Raw genomic sequence first — 25,394 nt, 5'->3', positions numbered from 1 at the left:
AACTGCGAGGGTGGCAGTGAAAATTTGAAAAAAATTACTGAAAATCAAGATTACATAGTTTCCATTGGACAAAACTCGGTATTGAATTATCACCACCCTGTAGAAGATTCGGTAACTCTGAGGATATGGTTATGCAACTTAGGTATTTAGCTCCTGTTCCTGCAAATATTGTGGCTTTATCTGTCTAACTTTTTTAATTTTTGTTCCTAAAAAGCTAAATATCTCGAAAAACCGATAACTTTATGAATAGGGAAACTTTATGAAAGCCACCTTATTATTTAAATTTCCTTGTCAATAGATTGTGATTAAGCCGATCAAAGGTTTTGATATAATATTTTAACATTACAATGGAGACAACTGCGTAGGGTTATTTAAAGAATTTTAGTGTTACTTATAGCGGCTATGGAATTTAGCTGAGTACATTTCCTATAAATAGAACATATTTGCGACTTTTCCCATGTTTGTGAACTTAATTATAATTAAATATTATCTTTAAAAGTTTTGCCAAAATACCTTTACAGTCTTTTTTCAAAAATGCAGGAGCTAAGTCGTTGTAAAATTGCCTTTCATTTAGCTGTTTACGAGATATTGCGAGTGTAAGCGTTTTAGTTGTGTAAGCGGAGTAGTTGTTTCCTTCAACACAATTAATTATTTTATTATTTTTTTCAGTTTTGTAAGTTTATTTATACTTCTGTCAAAGAAAGCCATTTCCAACTGTTATGCCTAGATATGTTTAGGTATTTTTTGCTTCGACAGCTTCTACTTTGAGTAAACAAAACAAGCAAGGTGACCCTAAAAAATCCCCGACGAAAGGGACCATTCCATTCAAATCAGCCGTTGATCTAATATCAAGTCAATAGCTCACACCTTCCGTAAACGAGAGGGACTGGAATAGATTTTCCTGGGACCTGTTTTCGGGTCTGTTGGTATCGAGAGATTATCATCTGGAGTTGTCGGGACGAGGGATAAGAGCGAGCTATTTAAATTCTGCGGTGGTCCTCCCGTCGTGTTATTAAGATAAAGTTATACCGGATGGGTTCTTTAATATAACGGCGTGTTTCAAAATGGTTTCTTTATGTACTTCCCCGTACGTGCGTTATATGCGGTTTTGCAAAAGCAAATTAGAATAAGCTTTTGCACACAGAAACGGCTCAGATTTTTCTATTTAAAATACTTCCAATATACAATAAAGATTCTAACTTCACACTAAAAACGTTTTGTAGAAGTAACCGACACGTGTCATGGGATCTTCAATATGATCGTCCACCCTAGAAGTTCACTAAAAAAGAAATAACTATAAAATCAATAAACTTTAACGAATAATAATATTTTTTTGACGAATTGGAAAACACAAATAACATTTTTAGATTTTAGGATAATAACTTTGTTGCATTATAAAGATACGTATTAAACAAAATCAAATAAATCCAAGAATAGTTTCCTTTTTCGTATCTATTGCATATCTAGATTTCTAGTATCAAAGAATTTTGTTTGACTTCAATTGATAAGATTTTTTATGAACATTTTTTTGAATTTGTATGAATTAGATTAATATCCTCGTAATAAAGTAAAGATACTACATCTGACAATAGATAGTCTGTTTAAAAAGGACAAATATTGGTTAGGTAAAAAACAATTCACGTTAGGTTAGTCATATTCAACACATTTGACACTTATTTTAAAATGATATTTCTTCTAAAAATTGTATGTTTTTTATAATTTTGTTTTTACTAATTCCATTCGCAAAGAGGTCACCCGATGAAACAATCCTAGATAAAATGTGGAAACAGACAGATCTTTCTGCAGGAGCTGAGTAGATATATCTTTGAATGATTACATTATTTTACAATTTCAGTATGATAGGTATAAGTTTTTGTATTAATTACATATAGACATAGGTATGTAATTTTTATTTTAGATATTTATTTATTCCTAACTAAATTAGTTATTAAAATGTTTTTACATAATGAATTACACTAATGAAGAATTAGATATGGTATTAGTATTTGGCGAAACTCAAAGAAATGCTGCTGCTGCACGACGGCGACGATTACATGCTATACGTCTTCCAATGAGGCCTCAGCCGGATAGGAAAACTTTTGTAAGTTTATGCCAAAATTTACTAAATTACGGTAGTTTTACTAAACCTAAACGACATCGAATTAAAACTGTTAGGAATGATGAGAATACAGCTCGAGTGTTACAAATTATTAATAATAATCCCAAGACTTCCCTGAGGCAACTTCAGGCCAAGTCCAATATTTCATCTTGCCGCAGAATTTTGAAAGATAATCGCCATTTGCTCTATAAAATTCACCTTTGTCCGACATTTAAGAGCTGGTGATGAACAACGGAGATTAAATTTTATAGCTCACTTGTCAATGCTCTATTAAGAAAACAATAATTTACTTAATAATATCTTATGGAGTGATGAAAGTAGATTTCACAATAATGGTACGATAATACGTCATAACTGACCCTCTGACAATAATCCAACAGTACTGCACAAAACCTGAAATCAAACTGTTTTTTTATGTACCTAAATGTTTGGTGCGGCATTTTGAATAGCCGTTTATATTTTCTAAGAAACGAACTACAAAATGTATTAGGTAATATTGCTCCTCAACGTAGAGTAAATAATTTATGGTTCCAACAGGATGGAGCAGCTCCTAAAGTACCAAAGTTGTGCAAGAGCACATAAATCAGAGGTTTCCGGAAAGGTGGTTAAGTACTAACGGAGTAACTAAGATGTCCGGCTCGTTCGCCGGATTTGATCCTGTTGGATTTTTTCCTATGGGGTCATTTAAAAAATACTATATATCAGGATCCTATAGAAGACATGGCAAATTTGCATAATAAAATGTATGTAGCTATGGCGGCTTTAGATCGTGACATTTTATTAAGAGCTTGTATTATTGAAGTAACGAGAAGACTAACATTATGTATTAATGCAGAAGGACGTAATTTTGAACATTTATTATAATCTTTGTTTTAACTTACTTCAGCAACTACATCTACATCTCGTTATTATTTTAAATACTTTCTGTTACTTTTTCTGTAGTTGTTCAATTATTTTTTTATATAATTTATTGCTTGTTAATTAGTATGTGGTGTGAACAAAGCCATTATAACAATATTTGAAAAGAATATTTTGTCTCAGTATGATTTTAATAAAATAATAGATAATATTGAACTCGACATGTTTAGAAAACAAGTAAATATTGGGAAAAATTTTATATTACAAATATTACTCAAAATTTAACGATCATTCAGATGGACCTCATTTCCACGTTCCAAGAATCAAACAATTTTTTAGTATCGCCATCTGTACAAAAAGATTTGAACTAACAATTCTAACTGCAATTTGAAGCTATTGGAGGGACCTAACAACCCCAGTTTCAGGAACCAAAATAAATTCCTTGATTTCGGAGATATTGGCAGCGGGAGTATTAAATTGCACACTCTATATACTTACAAGATATTCCTGGTGTTATATAGTAGTAGGGGCATATAGCCCCATAGAGTACTTGTTTCGCGCAATATCAATGGTTAGAAATCATGTCTGTGGGTTAGATATTTTTTGCATATCTATTTCTGATATTGACTTTATTTGGTAAGAAAAAATTTGTTGAAAAAGTATTAACTTGACTTTATATTATTATTTATATTTTATTATTTATTTATTTCAGTAACTTTTCAGAAAGGTGTTGTGGCAGTTTGTATTAAAATTGACGAAATGCCTTAGAAATTACCTATTGTGTCTGCTAGAAGCAAAATAGAGCAAAATACCAATTATTATTTACATATAAGTTACTAACTTTAAGAAAATAAATTCTTGAATATTTCATTATAACCCTTAAGATGACATGTACTGTCAAATTCAGGGGCAAAAGAGATACCCTGAAAGCTTCGTAATTAATGAGAAACAGCGGGTGCACGTAGATTATTCTGATTTAATTGCAAAAAATATGTAAAATAAGAAAATGAACTTAGCCTCGAAAAACCTTAACCTTTAAAAGAAAAATAAAAATATACATATTATGCAGATTTTAATTGCAAAAAGTTTGAATGATGTTAAAACATAAAAAATAAGATTTTTTTCTTGGGCAACTTCTTCCAAAGTCTCTGCACTGGTTATTCCCTTATTAAGTCCATACTATGGTTTTTGACTTACTAGAGCAGGATTCAAGTTAATATAAGCAGTTACTGAAGCCATTCTAGCTATTTCACCAGCTTTTTCATTACCTTCAACGACAAAATGTACTGTACTCATACTGAAGAAACCGAAACGTAAGAAATATTCGAGCTAATAAGAACTGTTACTGCAGTGGCGTCATTGGTCTGTAGAATATGTAGAGTATCCGAAGTGTGTTGCTCAAATCACATTCTAACGACCAATAGCTCCTATTCGTTTCTAAATATCCGAATCTTTAGTCTAAGTTATGTTTCTAGCAGCACACTTTTACGAAACTACTGGGTAACTATTGTTGTATATTAGTCATATATAGTCATATAGTGAAGTCTCTACAGTTTTCTAATAGCTGCGGGTTCCAAATAATTTTAAGTTCAAATTAAGATAATTCCTGGTTATTTTACTTATAGTTGCAATAGTTCTATCGGTATCAGCAATTCCTCTAATATTCTTCTTGTAAATGTTCTCATGGTTGATTTGGAGGAACTGATGTTTAGTGCTCTACTTATTCACTTTGCGACAATATTTGGGTCTTTCTGATTTTGTTTCCTCTTGAATTTATTCCGAGCAGGAAAAGCTATCACTGTGACTCTATGACTTTACTTTATGAAGTACTTTTTTCAGTAAATGTAAAACTTTTATGAAACGTTTCTTCAAAAGTTGGAAGAAAACTGTTGACCAATTACTGAATTGGAGATAAAGATATAAACTTCAAATATGTACAATTTAAGCAGAGTTCAACCAGTCCACCAGATCTGGATGTCTTTTTGCTGACAATGTTCATAAAGCATATTATTGGACCCTTCCAAAGTCACTGGTCAAGTTTTGTTTCAATTTCCTAACTTGTCCTAATTCCTAATTATTTAATAATTGTGTAATAACTGTATGTATCATGGAGTCGTTAGGAAAAGTTTATGAAAAAATAACAAAGTCGATATTACACTCTTTTAGTTCTCTTGTCATCAAGAACTGTAATAGAAACATGCCAAGTTCAGTTCATGGTTTTGTTCTTTATTAAAACTATTTTTCATATTAAACTTTAACGTAAGATGTATAAAAGGGTTATCTAAATATTCCACAAAAATCCATCAAACGAGTTATATTTTTCGCTACTGCATTTATTCATAATCTGCCACACTAAATTTAAGATAAAAAATATCCAACATATCTTCGCTTGCAAAGAAAGACAGTTTATCATTTTTTTACGTCAGCAAGCAATAAAAGATTAATTTAAATGGTTCAGTTAGATGGCATTTCAGCCTCGTATTTCTGATTTGTTTACTAAAAGAATGAACATAATTGATCATAGATGCTATCTTGGCAATATTCCTTATAATTTTTCATTTTTATGAAGCCTCGACCTTTCATCGTTTGCAATAATTTATCAAAAAAGGATACCATCTTTCCACACAGACATTTTTATGTTGTAGTAATAGAGTTAATTGAAAGCTCTTTTTTATAGCAATTTTACTGCTTTATATAGCTAATAAAAAAGAAATAATGTTTTTGCCCAATATATAGGCTTAATTTTCTACATCAGTTCAAAATCCTCTCATGAAACATGAATAGGGAAATCGGGATTAAAATGTATGTTACACTAACTACACATGGTGGTACATTATGATGATAAAGGGTGTGATTTTTCGATCATTTTAGAAAAAACAGTTCTTAATAAATGTTAAATATAGTTTTTTTGAGTGTTCAATCAGTTCTTTAATTCGTAATTGTATATAAAAAAAAGGAAGAATTTGAAAAGTGAGCAATTTTCAAGCTGTTTTAGACTAAAATGAACTTAATACAAAGTGGAATTAATATAAAGTAACTCTGAGACTGTCGCTTCCACGAAAAGTTCATAAAATAATCTTAAAAACCCAATAATTAAAAATCCAATAAAGAATGTGTGGCGTAGAAATTTTGAATTTTCTGTGGTAGGTATATCAGTTTGGACGCATTGGTTTTCTTGACTTTTGACTATTGCAAAGTTTTTAGAATCACATTCATGCAATATGTTGCTATATATTTTTTTGTGAACGAACACACATTCACATAATTATTTTTTATTTGTTTAACACTTAATTAATAATATAAACATTTCTTTTTTAAAATATCGAATCTTGAATCCAAAGTACTCAACATCGTTGTCCTGTCATTTTTAGCCACTCGCAATTTCTCCGGTACTGACTGATGTAATTGTATACAAATTCTATAAATATTTATCTTTACTTATAGTCCGAGCTAATTAGGTCAAACACATGCCAGTTTCAAAAATCGTGTCTAAGTCGAATTTTATGGGCTAAAAATTAAGAAAAAAAATACACAGAACAAAAGCCTAAATTTGTGTATCAGTAGAGGTCGAGCATCATATTTTTTATAACAGAAGAAAAAAAATTGCTCATTTTTTAATCGATTCGACCAAGATGTGACCAAGAAAAAGTTCGTTAAAGACAGCGTAATCCAAGCGGCGCGCCTGGACGGTAGCCAGGAGAGGGGAGCGCTGTGACATCATAGAGCCAGGGATGGGCGGGTAGACAATGTCGACGTAGACAATGCAATTGTCTACGCGTAGACAATGATCTAGATGAAGACTTAATTTGGAAGAGTCGACAATGTAGGCAATGTCGACAATGTCAACAATTAAGAAACTCTCAAAACTAGAAAAAGGTGTGGTAGGTATGTACCTCAAAAAAAGAATTTCGTAAGGCTGTAACTCGTGATTCTTGCAAAAAAAGAAAAATTGAAAATTTGGAATTTGGAAAAGTACCTACCTATCACAACCATCTATAAAAAAAATGTATGAACCGAGTACAAAAGATCAAACAATATCTGCCGAGAATTCACGAGAAAAAAAAAGTGTGTCTCGCTTGATGCTCCTCGATAGTTTTAGGTTAGGTCAGATTGACCAACAATTTTTTTTTATATAAAATCTCTAAATAAAGATATGTCGCTTATATTCTTTAATGAATATTGAAAATGAAAATGAAAATTTTATCATTTTTAAAGTTAGCAACAATTTGGAATATCTGATTAAGTTTTAAGAACACTTTGTGTAGATATTTTAGTTTAGTTAGAACACGTTAATTTTATTTTTTCTAAAGGTGTTAGAGTTACAGAAATTAATAGAAAAAAATTTTATTAAATATTTCTACTAATTTATAATATTATAGGTACCCTTTCAAAATAATGTTGTTTCAATCCTAGATCATATTATGTAAATAACGAGCGTTCAAATAAAAACGTGGTCAAGTTGGTTCTGAAAATTTGGACGTAGGGCGTAGCGTATAGCAAATGAACTTAAACGTCATCTGTCAAAGGGCTATATCGCCGCTATCAATTTGAATATTTTCGTTTTAAAAAGCGTTTAAAATGGTGTTTTCTCAAGAACAAAAAGTGTTTATCATAGAGTCCTACTTTAGAAATGGACGCAAGATTGATGGAATATGGAAGTATTCTATTGAGGAATGTTTCATAGAATTTCAAAATCAATATCCCGGCGTTGTTGAGTACAAAATTTTTCAAAGTGCAGTTCAGCGTTGTGCTAATGTTTTTCGTGAAACGGGCAGTGTAACAAGAAAAGAAGGAAGCGGCCGACCTAAAAAGCGGACTGAAGATTTAAAAGAAAATGTCCAACAAATAATGGAAAATGCGCCTAGAACTTCTGTACGTGTTTTATCACAAATGGTGGGAGTATCAGTCGGTACCTGCCACACAGTGTTAAAAAAAGATTTGCGTTTGTTCTCCTATCGTTTAACTTGTCAGCAAGAACTTCATGAAGTTGATTTTCCGCGACGGGCTGTATTTTGTGAATGGTTTTTAAACAACTACGGTGAACTTCATAATATCACCTTTTTTTTCTGATGAAGCCTGGTTTCATTTAAGTGGTTACGTAAACTCACAGAATATGAGAATGTGGTCTTCTAAAAAACCAGATAACTTTTTTGTCGAGGGCCCACTACACGTTCAAAAAATTGGAGTTTGGTGTGCTCTCAATCGAAGGAGGATTTATGGACCTATTTTTTTTAATGGTACTCTTTACTGCGCAAAGGTATAGAGAAGAAATTATCGCTCCTTTTGTTAACCAGCTGGAAGAAAACGAAATTACAAACTTTTACTTTCAACAAGATGGCGCAAGGGCACATACGGCAGGCGAGACGATGAATACGTTGAGGGAAGTTTTCCAAAATCGACTAATAAGTCTCAATGCTGAACATAAATTTCCACCAAGGTCATGTGATATTACGCCGTGTGATTTATTTTTGTGGCCTTACCCTAAAAACACTATTTTTGAACTGCCTATTCCTGATTTAAACCATCTGCAGGCTCGACTTATAGACAAGATTCGTGAAATTAACAATACCCCGAGCATCTTAGAAAATGTCTTTAATTCTTTGAGGAACAGGTGTGAAAAGTGCTTGGAACAAGGCTTTCAGCAGCTGCTTTAATTTATTGTTATAACAAGGAGAGGGACACTTTCCGCAGCTCCTTTAATTGTTTGTTATTGTTATCACGATTATTCTTTAAAATAAAGTTATATAGTCATTAACGTTATTGAAACTGACAGCTGCTATACAGCTCGTTGAGAAATGAGGTTAAGTTGGTCGCTATAAGCTACTCCCTACGTCCAATGTGTCAGAGCCAACTTCGACCACGTTTTTATTTGAACGCTCGTTATATAAGATCTAAGATTTTAATACAGATCATATAGAGCTGAGCTTTTCAATAAACGATAAATGGTAACATATTTCTGTAAATATTTGCAGAGGCACAAGATAATGATTTTTATTGCATTTTCTCAAACTAAATATTATGTGTATTTATTGGTATATGTACCTCTATTCATATATGATGTAACGCAAATATAATATAGGTTAGATTAAACTGAAATTAGAGCGCAAACTCCGCTTTGTCTACATTGTCTACATAGTCTACGTTGTTTACATAGTCTACGCGAAGTCTACACGTAGACGTCGACAATTAAAGTCGACGCGTAAACGCCCATCCCTGCATAGAGCCCATGCTGCGCTCGGCTTCTCAAAATTCTTACTTAACAAATGGATTATAGCACTTAGAAAGCAGTTACCGGGATGTTTTTTTAATCTTGTAGAAACTTGTAATTTTTATATGAATATTAAAAGTAAAATAAATATTTGATGTATTTTAGACTTCGATGAATTTGTCAAGTAAATAAGCAAAATTCACGATGTCTAAAATATATTATACAGATAACATTCTCCAGCAATACAATTTATTAAATAAAATATGGTAGAATCGAATGTAACACTTCGTTTACAGGTAATGTTGATATTGTAGCATTCAGTAATATACTTGACACAATTTACGCAATAATTTAATTGTAACAATAAATTTTAAAATAATATTTTATACGTTGACTTCTTCTGAGCACGGCAAATAGAGTAGTGATTATTTTTTTCAAAGAGATAATTGACCTTTGTTTTTAAATACGTAAAAAGACTTTCTTATTTGTCAAAATATTAAAAGCATAATGAAATTACAAAAGAAAACGTGAAAAGTCAATGAAAATGTATTTTCCGGGGTCTGGCGATATCTTTCATAGACTTTTGCTTACACCATTCGAAAAAGCGGAAAAAATAAGTTGGTTAAAAAAACATCCCGGTAGCTGCGTTCTAAGTGCCACAATCCATTTGTTTAGTAAGAATTTTGAGAAGGCGAGCGCAGCATGGGCACTATGACGTCATAGCGCTCTCCTCTCCTGGCTACCGCTCGGCCACGCGGATCACGCTGTCTTTAACGAACGTTTACTTGATCATTTCTTGGTCGAATCAATTAAAAAAACAACGTTTAAAAGAAGTCTTCTACTTTACAACAAGCCCAAGTTTATTACAAAATATTAAATAGAACAGCCAGAATACCATTTTAAAAAATATATATCTAGGCTCCTATTGATCGGATTGAAACGCTTTTTTTTTAAATTCATGTTTTTTAAGCACTGTTTGATGCAATTGGTTTGAAATCTGTAGATTACAAAACCGCCGAGATAAGAGCTCTAGTTACCATATTATTTTTGTTTTCTTGTATATAACTTTTTTATTTTGCAATTTAAAAATCTGAAATTTTCACAGACGCGAGATAATGCAATTACCTTTCGATCTTTCTTTACCGATAACACGCTCGCGTTTTTGACTTTATAATTTTGCAATAGGCCGCCATTTTGAAATTGGGGGTCCGGATTGCGGGTATTTGATGAGCACTCCAACAGTTATTTTTTCCTGTAGTTTCATCCAATTTCAGATAAACTTGTTTTTTTATTTAATTCTCAAATTTTTTTTTTCACTGCTAATATTGTAATGTAAAATTTTTTTTGCAAGCTTTTGCAAAAGCTAACCTTGTAGTAAATTTCCTCAAGAACAAAATAGATAAGTATACGTCATGTCTATTAGAGGCTTATTTTCGGAGATATAAACGAAAAACTGAAAAAGAGCAATTTCTTTTTGTCATAAACAATATGACGCTGGACCTCTACAAATACACAAATTCAGACTTTTGTTCTGTGTATTTTTTACTTATTTTTAAGCCCAAAAAATTCAACTTAGGCCGATTTTTGAAAAAAAAACAAAATTCGCCCGAACTACATATTAGGTAAGTCACCAAACAGGATTTATTAATGTCAAAGATTTTTCGAAATATCTGCAGAGGTGTAGCTTTTTAAATCGACATTAAAATTTAAAAAAAAAAACAAATTAAAACGACTCCTAAAACTACCAAAATCCTTTAAGAAAAAGGACTTTGAAGGTCCTTAAAATAGTTTTAGAGAAAAATAAAAAAAATTATTCGTTAATTTTACTGTATTTAACCTTACGACACGGAATAAAATAATCGCAATCGTTAACTAAATTGTTTTCCTGTTGGTCTAGTAATAAAGTTGTCACACGAACACTACACAATTATTGAGAAAAATGTCCCAGTTTCTTTCTCTAAAACGCTCCGCTAAACCCAAGTCACATCCAGAGATAAATTGTGCTACATTACAAGACCTTTACAAGCGGCAATTATACGTTTTAATGATTCCATTGCATCACTACCGGGGCATCTCGAACTATAAAACGGGAAAAGTTTGCTAAATTGGAAAAGTTCCGCACTTCCTCAGCAGGAAGCTAGCAGAGTAAACATTAGGATGTAAATTCATTTTCCGAATATCAAATTAATTTGCTCACTTCCGTCAAACGCAATATTTATTTAAAGGCGCTCAACTTCCGCAAGGGTTGAAAGGAAACAAAAACATGTACCTACCAGTTTCTTGGAAACATTTTCTGCTTGTTAACAAAATGTTACAGTTATGCGAGCATTTAAACATTTCACAAATAAAAGCACAACACTTGAAGTATACGGCCAACGTGGCAGAGATCGGTCTGCTATTTCGCAGGTACTACGAAACCAAGGAGTGCTAATATCATTCGTCAGCAGCACCACCAGACATATACCGGTTTCGTGAAAATTACGTACGGGTATGTTGAGTTTACCAATGATCTCAAATAAGTAAGTAAGTAATAAGAGGGAAAAGTATACAGGGTGTCATATAACGAATGTTACTTACTTTAAGGGTATAATCTAGAACCCAAATGGTGTCGATTTAACCAAACTTGTTTAAACGAAAATTGTCGTAAAAATTTCTTGTTTTCTTCTTAATTCAGAACCCAGTTAATCGATTTGAGCAAAATTTGCTGTTGCTTAGTTTCTCTTCATGAAGTATGCAGTGATTATGTTCCTATTAGGTTAAATCATACAGGGCGTTCATTTTACCACAACCATTTTTTTTTCTTCTGTAACTTTTTTGTACATTTAAATTTTTACACGCAACTATTAGAAATAGGTAGAGAATTTTATTCTACACAAAAAATGTGTACCTATCAAAGAAGTGTACAAGATGAAGAACAAATTCTAGAAAGAGTGGAGTTGACCGCAAAACCGTTGCAACTATACTCCACACGCAGCAGGATCACACTTTTCTCGGGAGAATCGCCTTTACAAATGAAGCTATTTTTACCAGTAGAGGTGTTTTTAATTGGAAAAACTCTCACATATGGATGTGGAACGAAGAAAATCCACACGCAATAAAAGAGCAACACTTCCGACACGAATTTTCAGTTAACGTCTGGTACGCGATTATAGGAAATTTTATTTTGGGGCTTATCGCTCTACCTGCAAGGTCGAACGGCCAAAATTATTTAGAATTCCTTCGGGAAGACCTTCCTGGGGCTGTCGAATAAGTACCCATTAATACTATATCACAAATGTGGTTCATGCACGATGGCTCATTACAGCCATTTGGTGAGAGATCATTTAAATCAAGCATTTCCAAACCGTTGGATTGTTCAAGGTTCAAGTGACTTTCTTTGGCCTTTTCCCTGTCTAGATTTTAATCCGTTTACTTTTATTTTTAGGGTCATTTGAAAACAATTGTTTACAACTCTGTAACACCTAATACGGGAGAAGAACTTTGGGATAGAGTAAAAGACGCCATACGACAAGTTAGACGAACGTATAAATCCTATTCTCAATAGTTTCATAAAACGTTTAAGAAAATGTGTCGAAGAAAATGGGGGACACGTAGAACATTTATTATAAATTAGACTTTTTATTACTGCCACCTTTCAGTTTATTATGTTATTAATTATGTGTCGAAGAGAATGGGGGACACGTAGAACATTTATTATAAATTAGACTTTTTATTTTATTATGTTATTAATTATGTTATTTATTATATTTATTATGGATACGTAATTATTTCCAAAAAATATGGGGTATGTGTTAATAAATATTTTCTGTAATATTTTCATAACATATTTCTGATAGTTGCGTGTAAAAATTCAAACGTCCAAAAAAGTTACAGAAGAATATTCACAGAGTTGTAGAAAAATGAACGCCTTGTTTGATTTAACCTAATATGAACACAATCATTGCATACTTCATAAAAAGAAACTAAGCAACAGCAAATTTTGTCCAAATCGGTTAACTGGGTTTTGAGTTAAGAAGAAAACAAGAAATAAAAAACTTTTTTACGACGTTTTTCGTTGAAGCAAGTTCGGTTAAATCGACACCATTTGGGTTCTGGATTATACCCTTGAAGGACATTTATTAGGTGACACCCTGTATTATTCTACTGGACTTTAGTTACATCACACATGCTCATGTCAATAAATAGCAACAAACCGAACGTGTACGTACTCCTTTACAGAGAATCCATGCAGATGCCGTATTAAACCGCATTAAAAAAGGAAACGGAAAGCATCGACATTAAAAGCAGCATTATATTTACAAGAGATATCGCCGCTTCGTTCGCGGTAAGACCGCATCCCATAAACTAGCAATTTTAAGTAATTGCGCTAGTCGCAAAGTGAAATTCAACGTAAAACTGGATAAACCGAGCACGGTAATTATTGATAAATTGTTTATTACGTTCTGCGACGTGTTAATTTGGCAAGTTGACGGAACTAAACGCGGACCTCTCTGATTTGAAGGGCTGCCGTGGCATAATTACTTAATGAAGAACTATAAATTCGGTATGTTGCCCCACAAAGGTTAGTGTTGCCGCAACGACGTTTAGTCATAATAATGGGGGACTAAATAGACAGGAACGATATTTATAACGGTCAAATAGTTGTCTGGAATGATTAATTTGTCGTACTATTTAAATTAGTTCGTTTTATTGGAGACAGTAAAAAACCTACAAATACTACAAATACTATAAATTAACCACTGTTGTATTTGTAGTGGGACCGGTAATTTATTGATAATGTCTAATTGACACAAAATTGTAATTTAATTGCTGATATCATCAAAGATTCACAGTTTTCACATCGGGATTATATCGAAAGTCACTTGTTAGACATATGTTAAAGTTTTAATGTCAAACTGTTGTTTAATTAAATGGTCTACAAACTTGCAAAACGCAAATTATTTTCAATTAGAAAAAAGAGTACTTCCTACATATCCTTTGCTGGCTTATCAACAACATGTTCTTGTCCCAAATAATGAAAAATGGTGGCTTTATATCAATCCAAGAGCACAAAACAATGGCTTAACTCTAACAGTGAGGCAACTACCCTAGCAGAAACTGGTACCCATCAGTGATATATATCTGGTGGGGCAAAAAAGAACTATATTCTTATATTAAATCAATAGACATTAAATCAATACTTTTAGTGTATGACGAAATTCAGCAGTTTGTCGACATTCACCATCAAACATTTTTTCTGCCATTTCTAGATAACTGTTACTAAAATAAATTTTTATAAATCGAATTCTTTTACCAGGTTCCTATTGAAAATAATTATACAAGTTCTTAAACTCATTGTACGTGTTACTGCCTCTACTTCGGATAAAATACTCTCAAGGTAACAGAGTTGTTACAGAATCCACAACTAACGAAGAAAATAGTGGTGTAGTTTACAAATTCTAATTGAAAATTTGATATATTAATCGCTAATGTTAATTTATTACCAGTAAATTTGCATATCGTTATAACAAATAAAAGATTTATTTATTTCCATAAAACCAGTAATGAACTCACATATTGTTGCCTACATTGATATACACCATTTATTAAATGAGATGATGTTTACTTAACCGAAACTAAATTACCTTAGTGCAAAAAAAATTGTAAAAAGACACTACCACAAAAACATTAGAAAATTTCTCAAATTAATTACTTTAAACGATTGAAAATGTTTTATTAAGTAATTTAAAACTTGAAATCTCTAAAAAGTATTCGAAATGAAAATGTAAACAAGTTCATTTAAAAGGAATTTTTGCTATGCACTTATATTGCATCAAAACTTGAGGAAGTTTAGTTCAACTAAAGAATTATACAAAACTTTAATGTAAAACTTTGTTATCCGTTAAACTAAAGGTATGATAGTTTTAATTGGCCAGCTGAGGGATTTATTCCTTTAAATCTCTACAGGAATTCTGTCTCTGATGTCCTTTAGAAGTTTCTAATTCCTCTTGAATTTCATATCGTAGCAACTACAGCGTTTCGTTAGTATTTTCGCCAAGAGTACTGAAATTATTAAACTTAAAATACCCAGGATTTATCAACAGTAGGAAATAAAGACCAAACAATATTTCCTTTGAAACTATGAAAATGTAATACAATTTTATGTCGACATTTCCGATTGGCCCATTTCTAATATATGTATTAATTTGTGTGTTTCCAATATTTATAACTACTAAAACTCAGTAAAAAGAGGGCGAAAGCCCAATACTAAATGTCGCCTTGTTTTGATAGCTGCTAGATAACAATTTCAATAACAATTTTAATTTATATGCAAGAGATATCTAACCCCACAGAATCCTAACTACTGATATTGTGAGAGACAACCATTCTATGGGCTATATACTCCAACTATATAGCATTTAATTATACTAGCAACATCTATAGTCTAGTTGCTGGAGGTTTTGAGATGGCAGTAATTCCAAAGTGTACAATTTTTTGCACGTGACTAGTATTTTGCTAGTAGATAAGGAAAAAAATTGCTCTGCACAGGAGCGGACCCAGATAATTCGAGAAATGCAAAAAAACTTATTTCGTGAATAACTTGAAAAGTGTTGAGAATTTCATGAACGTTCAAATGATTGAAATTATAGGGCATAAATTCTCTATAAAAGAGGTTTCTGTTTGAAGTTACCCATTTTGAACAAACTTTGTTTCATCAAGAAACGAAAGAGTAGTCGCACATTTAGTGCAGCGCCACTTTGAAATACCTGTTTTGCTGGCTGATTTGCATAAGAATCGTCATTATATGGAAATCCCTAAATATCTCTTAAATAACGCACTGTACAAAAAAAATCAATAGAAATCTCTACAACTTCTGATCTTTTTTATGTTTGTCAATACTTTTCAAGTTATTCACGAAATAAGTTTTTTGCAGTTTTTCCCGAATATTCTCGCTCCGCTCCCATGCAAAATAATTTTTTCCTCATCTACTAGCAAAAAATAGTAGCACTAGCATATGCAAAAAAATGTGCAATTCGGAATTAATGCTATCTTTAAATACAATTTTAACTAGGGCGATTGGACTACCTACTAGTAAATAGTCACAAACAATAATCCAAAATAAAAACTAAAAATACTAAAAATAAAAACTAAAAACCAAATAACTCTTTAACCTTATGAAGCTGGGAACGGAGTAAACAGAGCGAAAGAACTAAAATGATCTGGATTACCTTAAACCCAAGTAAACCTATGGACTCCATAGTTTCATAACCCTATGGGACTCGGAATGCAGTGAATCAGACTGAGAGTTGCTTTGGGTGTGCGGTAAAATGAAACTCTCTCTCAATGCTAAATTAAAAGTATTTTTTATTGAAAATAAAATACAGTGAAAAGAAATGTTGTCAGGGCGAGCGTTCGTTGGAGAGTCCTGTTGTGGAGTCGTTCGCAAGTATATGTATCTAGTCCCTGTCGCCAATCTGCCGTGGCCCTTTTCCGGGAACCATAGTGTGTGTGTCCCGCGTTGAAGTTTCATCTGTTCTTTGTCACTTGAACTGTTAGACCGGTCCAGCGTCAGACTGGCGCTCTTAACGCGTTATTTAAAATGGGTCACATGCAGACATGTGTACCCACAAGAGAAAGTAATACAAATATGTTCACTGTATTCATGGGGTTATGGGGCACTTGATTTCATAACGTTATGATGATTTCTGATAAAGAATTAAGGGTTATAGGGATACTTAAGTTTTTGTTCTAAGGTTAGTCAACCATAATTGCTGTCTAAATGTTTTATTCCGTTCGTGACTTTATGGATAGTGTTCATGACTTTTAGTTGTCTTTTACTCTAACGTGTATTACGTTGTAAAGCAAATTTTATTGTTAGATCTATGTGTATTTCTATATGTCTAGTGCTTTAGTTCTATTTTTTTTAAATTGTTTTTATTGTGTTCCTTGACTAGCTACTATAATACAGGGTGTCTCATAATTAGCTGCCAACCCTAAACAGGCCGATTCTATGATCAAAACTAAGTAAAAAAGTTCATATGAACATGGGTCCGGAAATGCTTCCTAAGGGCACAGGGACCCATTGAAGAGGGAGGAATGGAAATCATTTTTTTGCAATATCTCTCAATCGCNGTTCTGTTCTGTTCTGTTCTGTTCTGTTCTGTTCTGTTCTGTTCTGTTCTGTTCTGTTCTGTTCTGTTCTGTTCTGTTCTGTTCTGTTCTGTTCTGTTCTGTTCTGTTCTGTTCTGTTCTGTTCTGTTCTGTTCTGTTCTGTTCTGTTCTGTTCTGTTCTGTTCTGTTCTGTTCTGTTCTGTTCTGTTCTGTTCTGTTCTGTTCTGTTCTGTTCTGTTCTGTTCTGTTCTGTTCTGTTCTGTTCTGTTCTGTTCTGTTCTGTTCTGTTCTGTTCTGTTCTGTTCTGTTCTGTTCTGTTCTGTTCTGTTCTGTTCTGTTCTGTTCTGTTCTGTTCTGTTCTGTTCTGTTCTGTTCTGTTCTGTTCTGTTCTGTTCTGTTCTGTTCTGTTCTGTTCTGTTCTGTTCTGTTCTGTTCTGTTCTGTTCTGTTCTGTTCTGTTCTGTTCTGTTCTGTTCTGTTCTGTTCTGTTCTGTTCTGTTCTGTTCTGTTCTGTTCTGTTCTGTTCTGTTCTGTTCTGTTCTGTTCTGTTCTGTTCTGTTCTGTTCTGTTCTGTTCTGTTCTGTTCTGTTCTGTTCTGTTCTGTTCTGTTCTGTTCTGTTCTGTTCTGTTCTGTTCTGTTCTGTTCTGTTCTGTTCTGTTCTGTTCTGTTCTGTTCTGTTCTGTTCTGTTCTGTTCTGTTCTGTTCTGTTCTGTTCTGTTCTGTTCTGTTCTGTTCTGTTCTGTTCTGTTCTGTTCTGTTCTGTTCTGTTCTGTTCTGTTCTGTTCTGTTCTGTTCTGTTCTGTTCTGTTCTGTTCTGTTCTGTTCTGTTCTGTTCTGTTCTGTTCTGTTCTGTTCTGTTCTGTTCTGTTCTGTTCTGTTCTGTTCTGTTCTGTTCTGTTCTGTTCTGTTCTGTTCTGTTCTGTTCTGTTCTGTTCTGTTCTGTTCTGTTCTGTTCTGTTCTGTTCTGTTCTGTTCTGTTCTGTTCTGTTCTGTTCTGTTCTGTTCTGTTCTGTTCTGTTCTGTTCTGTTCTGTTCTGTTCTGTTCTGTTCTGTTCTGTTCTGTTCTGTTCTGTTCTGTTCTGTTCTGTTCTGTTCTGTTCTGTTCTGTTCTGTTCTGTTCTGTTCTGTTCTGTTCTGTTCTGTTCTGTTCTGTTCTGTTCTGTTCTGTTCTGTTCTGTTCTGTTCTGTTCTGTTCTGTTCTGTTCTGTTCTGTTCTGTTCTGTTCTGTTCTGTTCTGTTCTGTTCTGTTCTGTTCTGTTCTGTTCTGTTCTGTTCTGTTCTGTTCTGTTCTGTTCTGTTCTGTTCTGTTCTGTTCTGTTCTGTTCTGTTCTGTTCTGTTCTGTTCTGTTCTGTTCTGTTCTGTTCTGTTCTGTTCTGTTCTGTTCTGTTCTGTTCTGTTCTGTTCTGTTCTGTTCTGTTCTGTTCTGTTCTGTTCTGTTCTGTTCTGTTCTGTTCTGTTCTGTTCTGTTCTGTTCTGTTCTGTTCTGTTCTGTTCTGTTCTGTTCTGTTCTGTTCTGTTCTGTTCTGTTCTGTTCTGTTCTGTTCTGTTCTGTTCTGTTCTGTTCTGTTCTGTTCTGTTCTGTTCTGTTCTGTTCTGTTCTGTTCTGTTCTGTTCTGTTCTGTTCTGTTCTGTTCTGTTCTGTTCTGTTCTGTTCTGTTCTGTTCTGTTCTGTTCTGTTCTGTTCTGTTCTGTTCTGTTCTGTTCTGTTCTGTTCTGTTCTGTTCTGTTCTGTTCTGTTCTGTTCTGTTCTGTTCTGTTCTGTTCTGTTCTGTTCTGTTCTGTTCTGTTCTGTTCTGTTCTGTTCTGTTCTGTTCTGTTCTGTTCTGTTCTGTTCTGTTCTGTTCTGTTCTGTTCTGTTCTGTTCTGTTCTGTTCTGTTCTGTTCTGTTCTGTTCTGTTCTGTTCTGTTCTGTTCTGTTCTGTTCTGTTCTGTTCTGTTCTGTTCTGTTCTGTTCTGTTCTGTTCTGTTCTGTTCTGTTCTGTTCTGTTCTGTTCTGTTCTGTTCTGTTCTGTTCTGTTCTGTTCTGTTCTGTTCTGTTCTGTTCTGTTCTGTTCTGTTCTGTTCTGTTCTGTTCTGTTCTGTTCTGTTCTGTTCTGTTCTGTTCTGTTCTGTTATATTCTATTCTATTCTATTCTATTCTATTCTATTCTATTCTATTCATAAATATCGTGATTTGAATCATTTTGCCTGTTCACACCGTTGGTAGTTCCATAAGGTTATGGGGCTATTCGGCTCATGAAGGTTACTGACTATGAATTCCCCATTCCAAGGGTTTGATACTTATCAAAATCGTCATTAGATACAAGCCTACTATATATTATGTAGTTATAGGGTTACGACATTACAGGGGTTGAGGCTAGGAGGCTTCAAAGTTGTTCAGTTCGTATTAAAAGGTCAATCAAATACTAATCTTACCTTTAAATCCACTATCGAGGGCCCTTCAAGATATGCAAATAAATTAATAGTTTACAAAATATCCTGACGTGTAGTGTCGGATTCATATTCAGTGACCAAAAAGATATGAAAACAATTGTTTTTTTTTAAATTAATGTAAATTTTAAATAGACTGAAATATTTATTTTAATTTCTCACTTGATACTCATGAATACTAGTAACGAGCGTTCAAATAAAAACGTGGTCGAAGTTGGCTCTGACACATTGGACGTAGGGAGTAGCTTATAGCGACCAACTTAACCTCATTTCTCAACGAGCTGTATAGCAGCTGTCAGTTTCAATAACGTTAATGACTATATAACTTTATTTTAAAGAATAATCGTGATAACAATAACAAACAATTAAAGGAGCTGCGGAAAGTGTCCCCCTTCTTGTTATAACAATAAACTAAAGCAGCTGCTGAAAGTGTCCCCCTCCTTGTTCCAAGCACTTTTCACCCCTGTTCCTCAAAGAATTAAAGACATTTTCTAAGATGCTCGTGGTATTGTTAATTTCACGAATCTTGTCTATAAGTCGAGCCTGCAGATGGTTTAAATCAGGAATAGGCAGTTCAAAAATAGTGTTTTTAAGGTAAGGCCACAAAAAGAAATCACACGGCGTAATATCACATGACCTCGGTGGAAATTCATGTTCAGCATTGAGACTTATTAGTCGATTTTGGAAAACTTCCCTCAACATATTCATCGTCTCGCCTGCCGTATGTGTCCTTGCGCCATCTTGTTGAAAGTAAAAGTTTGTAATTTCGTTTTCTTCCAGCTGGTTAACAAAAGGAGCGATAATTTCTTCTCTATGCCTTTGTGCAGTAAGAGTACCATTAAAAAGAATAGGTCCATAAATCCTCCTTCGATTGAGAGCACACCAAACTCCAATTTTTTGAGCGTGTAGAGGGCCCTCGACAAAAAAGTTATTTGGTTTTTCAGAAGACCACATTCTCATATTTTGTGAGTTTACGTAACAACTTAAATGAAACCAGGCTTCATCAGAAAAAAAGGTGACATTATGAAGTTCACCGTAGTTGTTTAAAAACCATTCACAAAATACAGCCCGTCGCGGAAAATCAACTTCATGAAGTTCTTGCTGACAAGTTAAACGATAGGAGAACAAACGCAAATCTTTTTTTAACACTGTGTGGCATGTACCGACTGATACTCCCACCATTTGTGATAAAACACGTACAGAAGTTCTTGGCGCATTTTCCATTATTTGTTGGACATTTTCTTTTAATTCTTCAGTCCGCTTTTTAGGTCGGCCGCTTCCTTCTTTTCTTGTTACACTGCCCGTTTCACGAAAAACATTAACACAACGCTGAACTGCACTTTGAAAAATTTTGTACTCAACAACGCCGGGAAATTGATTTTGAAATTCTATGAAACATTCCTCAATAGAATGCTTCCATATTCCATCAATCTTGCGTCCATTTCTAAAGTAGGACTCTATGATAAACACTTTTTGTTCTTGAGAAAACACCATTTTAAACGCTTTTTAAAACGGAAATATTCAAATTGATAGCACAGATGACGTTTAAGTTCATTTGCTATACGCTACGCCCTACGTCCAAATTTTCAGAACCAACTTGACCACGTTTTTATTTGAACGCTCGTTATTATATAAATTATTAAGCATTTGTGTTTTATTAGTTCGTGGATAAACATTTATGTCACATTTTGTTCCAGTTTGACGGCTTAGAAAACAACACTGTAACTTTCAAAACTGTAGTGAATTCTTTTATGAATCGCCCTGGAGGTGTTCCATTATTTTAACAATTCCCATTTGTTTCAGGGGAACATCCCGCTGCCATGCACCACGGCCACGGCTCCCTGACCAGCCTCTCCCACGCCACGCTGCTGTTGAGCCTGGTGTTCCTGCTGGTCCTGAGGCGTCCGACGTAGCGCCGCCTCATCTAGATGCAGGCTGTGAACGGACACATTGCGACCCACTGAGCACAGAGATCGCGTTTTTGTTACATAGTTTTATATTGGTCCAGATATTTTCTAAGTGATTTAGTTATAGTGTAGGAGAGGCCAGAGCTGGCACATGAGACGATGACGATTTTCTATCAGTGGATTTTTATATACAAATAAGTTCAGAGACTACAACTTCAGAATAGAATTAAATGAAAGATGTATGCGTTAAGAAATTTTCCACTTTGTGTAATATTTCCAAACTAGAGGATGTCGAAGTTTAAATATTTTTGGAATTTTGACAAATTTCGAGGATTTTTTCCATCAATCACGTTGAAATTTTCAATAGGCTAGTTTGTTAGCGCAAGAATTTCAAAAATAGTATTCATCTTGCGCTTGGGTGAGGGTGTTAAAACTAGAAGCCTTAGGTACCGGTAGAGCGAATGTGACCTAAATGTTTTGTTCTTTACACAGCGATAATTCAAATAAAAAATAGTGAGAACTTGACTAACTTTGAATAAAAATGGTACAATTGAAATTAAAAGGAAACGCAATCATAAAAGTGATTGATGCAGGTATTGAAGAATTTGATGTTAGCAATTTGTTAAATTTCCTTATATTATTATTATTATTATTATTATTATTATTTGTTTTTTGTTATTATTTATATTATATTATTATTTAACTGTTTATCTCAATTCATAAGCCGGAATAATTAGGAATAATAAATGATCTGTTTATTAGAAGATCTATTTAATTATACATTATGCAGTGGACAACTAAATAAAATAATCTGACAAAAATTCAAAGGTAAATATTTACCAGAATTATGTTTATAATAAAATATATTTTAAAATCTTATATTTTTTCGAATTCTTCTTGTTTCTGAATTAATTTGCGTTTTATTTAAAATCTTATACAGGGTGTTTGGAGGTAAATGAGCCATGCCGCAACTGTCGATTCCTTGGGTGAAATTACCTCAGCACCTGCATTATTCCAATCTAATTAAATTCCACATTTGCTGAATGCAACTGGATGAAATATTTCGCCTAATTTAGAGAAACTTATTCGCATTCAAGAGTCAACACTTACTGGGATGTGGCCCTGTTATTTTAACTTTGTTATACTCAATTCAAAAGTCTGTGTCTCAGGAAGCACTGACCTTTCAGTACTGTGGTTAAAATAGTACAAAATATTAGATTTAGTTGCAAATTTAGCAAAAGGATGAATTTAAAAAAAACAACATTTTTTTATGTTTAACACATGTTTGTCTCAATCGCTGCATTTTGTACTCAAAAATATGTCATTGAGCTGTGTCGCGTTCTTAAGGAAACACCTTGTACATGGTGAGTCAACGCTGTGGCAAAATAGATTTATCGCTAGAATATAATTGTGGCAAAATATTTCTAAATAGGTTCGGGGGGTGGGGGGAAGAATTGCACATTTTAAAAATAATTTGACATACAGGGTGATTCGTTTTCGGAGCGCTGACGAAAGTTGTATTTTTTTTTGGAATACCCCGTATATGAGTGGATATTTATATTTTACATAGAATTAGACAACTTTTTCGTGTCTCTATCAAATGAAATATTCAGAGCGCCGACAATCTTCCAAAAGAGCCATTCGTATTTTAATAGAAATTTTTAATTCTACTGGTAATGTAAATTATAGAAAACTTTGTTTTATCAATAAATATATATTTTTCTGTCATGTAAAAGATGAGTTATTCACTAAAAATTCAATAAGAATAAGAAAGCTGTATAATTTAGGATCATTGTTCTTTTCTGCAAAAAGTAAAGATACATTTTAAGCAATGTTTTTTGTTTCAACTCCTTGACCCTAATAGGTACGTCGACGTTATTTATGGCAAAAAAAAAATAAAGAAATTGCGAAAAATTTCATAAAATATGAGGAACTGATATATAACACCTATTATGAAACCTGTAGATTTTGAGAAGGTCCGGTTAAAAAATACAGGGTGTTCCAATTGAAACAAACAAAATTTTTGCCTTTGAAAAAGGTAAACGGTAAGGTAAAAGGAAAAGGTAGCATTTGGTAGGATTTTGTGAATACTCTGTATGACATTTATAAACAGTGATCACATCAGAATTTACGGTGAACCTACGATATATGTGACGATTGCTTAGATTGTATCTCAAAAAAAGGAGTATATCAGCAACGATCAAGTGTAACACCGAAATTGTAATTTTTTATATTAAAACATTAATATATCGGACACATCTGTTTTTTGGCATATAGTTCCTATACGGAAAAGTTGCATAATTCCATGTAAAATATAAATATTCACTCAGATACAGGGTGTTCCATTTAAAAAATACAACTTTGGCAGCTCTCCGAAAACGAATCACGAATATGTGAAATTATTTTTAAAATTTGAATTTCTTGCCCCCCCACCCTGTACAATAATTTTAATTCCCGGTTAGAATACTGAAAATAACATTCATTCAAAAAAGTAGCTTGCCGGATGGAAAACGTATTGTATTCTTAATTCTTTCTATGGAAACATTTCAAAGCGAGGCTAGAACAAAGCCATTGTTTAATTCAACTCAGACAGTTATTAATATTTTCCCATTCGGATGCCTAAACCCACTCGGATAGGGTTTATGTTTACGTTTCCGCGGCGGATTCTTCATATCATCGTGCTCCATATATCTATCAGAAATAGAAACATGTTATCATGCGTCTGAGGGTGATCAATCATCGGAAGATATTACGCTGACATTAGAATAGTGAGAAGGGTGATGTATAGATGCCTCATACGACAGTTGGCCTTAACCCTGCGTGGAATGATTTAGGGTTTTATAAATTTTGACTAAAGAAAACTACGATGAGATCGACAAATATCTTTCTGGTATAGATTTGAATCTGGTACTACAAATATTTTCTCACTGAGAAAATTGAGATCTATACAATTAAAACTTTAACTTTCTTTATTGGATGAAATGTAGATATTCGTACAGTCAGAAAAGCATTCTTTGGACATTAACTTTGAAGGACAGGACCCAGAAATTAATTATTCGTCGAGTCAATAAATTCGACAAATCTTTCGTGAAATAAATTTACGATTTTTGAGCAAAATACACTTTCATAGAAAATTCAATATAAACATATGCTACCAGAAAAACAATGATCAGTTGCCAAAAAAATATGTATAATTTTCGATAAATACCCTCCTTCTCATTACAGGAAATAGAAAGGGGAATAATAATTACATTTAACTGATAAGATGGGAGTAACTATGTACTTCTAAAGCTAAATATTTTTAAAATTATGCAAAACTGCAATGTCCATGTAGGACTTGATATTTTCATTTCCAAAATTTTATTTCTAAACAACTTTTGAAAATGTTATTGTTTAAAGAAATAATAAATTTGCAACATTTAAAATAAAAAAAAGAAAAATTGATATACTCCTCGTGTAAATTGATTCTCTGCGTATATTTCGGTGCATTCCCATGAATCCTCAACAGTTTTATAGTTAAGAAATATAGATTTATCTCGTAATCCATACTTGAAAATATCCAAATGTCCATAAAAAGTATGTTACACTTTAAGTGGTCACTGCTACTCAATGCCAGGGCCTTCAATATGGCAGAGCTGGCAGAGAGCAACCTGCTATTTCGCAGGTACCATAAGAGCATGACCAGTGTCGCCCTAGGCGAAATAAAGTTTTTAATTAATCATGATAAGGCAATCCAATCTAATTAAATGGGCCTTTAAATCGCAATTTGGTTAACTTACC

At 33.3% G+C, this 25,394-nt stretch overlaps 1 protein-coding gene across 1 annotated transcript in view; it reads left to right on the top strand.

The window, feature by feature from the left end:
• Positions 1-21,620, top strand: part of LOC108913903 (zwei Ig domain protein zig-8) — a 69,165-nt gene extending 47,545 nt beyond the window's left edge. Inside the window, exon 3 of the mRNA XM_018719557.1 lies at positions 21,511-21,620. Coding sequence (XP_018575073.1) covers positions 21,511-21,620 — 110 coding nt within the window. The remainder of the gene's footprint in view (positions 1-21,510) is intronic.
• The last annotated feature ends 3,774 nt before the right edge of the window (positions 21,621-25,394 follow it).

Source organism: Anoplophora glabripennis, unplaced genomic scaffold (assembly GCF_000390285.2).
Source record: "Anoplophora glabripennis isolate ALB-LARVAE unplaced genomic scaffold, Agla_2.0 scaffold730, whole genome shotgun sequence".
NCBI lineage: Eukaryota > Metazoa > Arthropoda > Insecta > Coleoptera > Cerambycidae > Anoplophora > Anoplophora glabripennis.
Note: the sequence above shows the minus strand (reverse complement) of the source record. Positions and strands in the feature narration are given on the sequence as shown.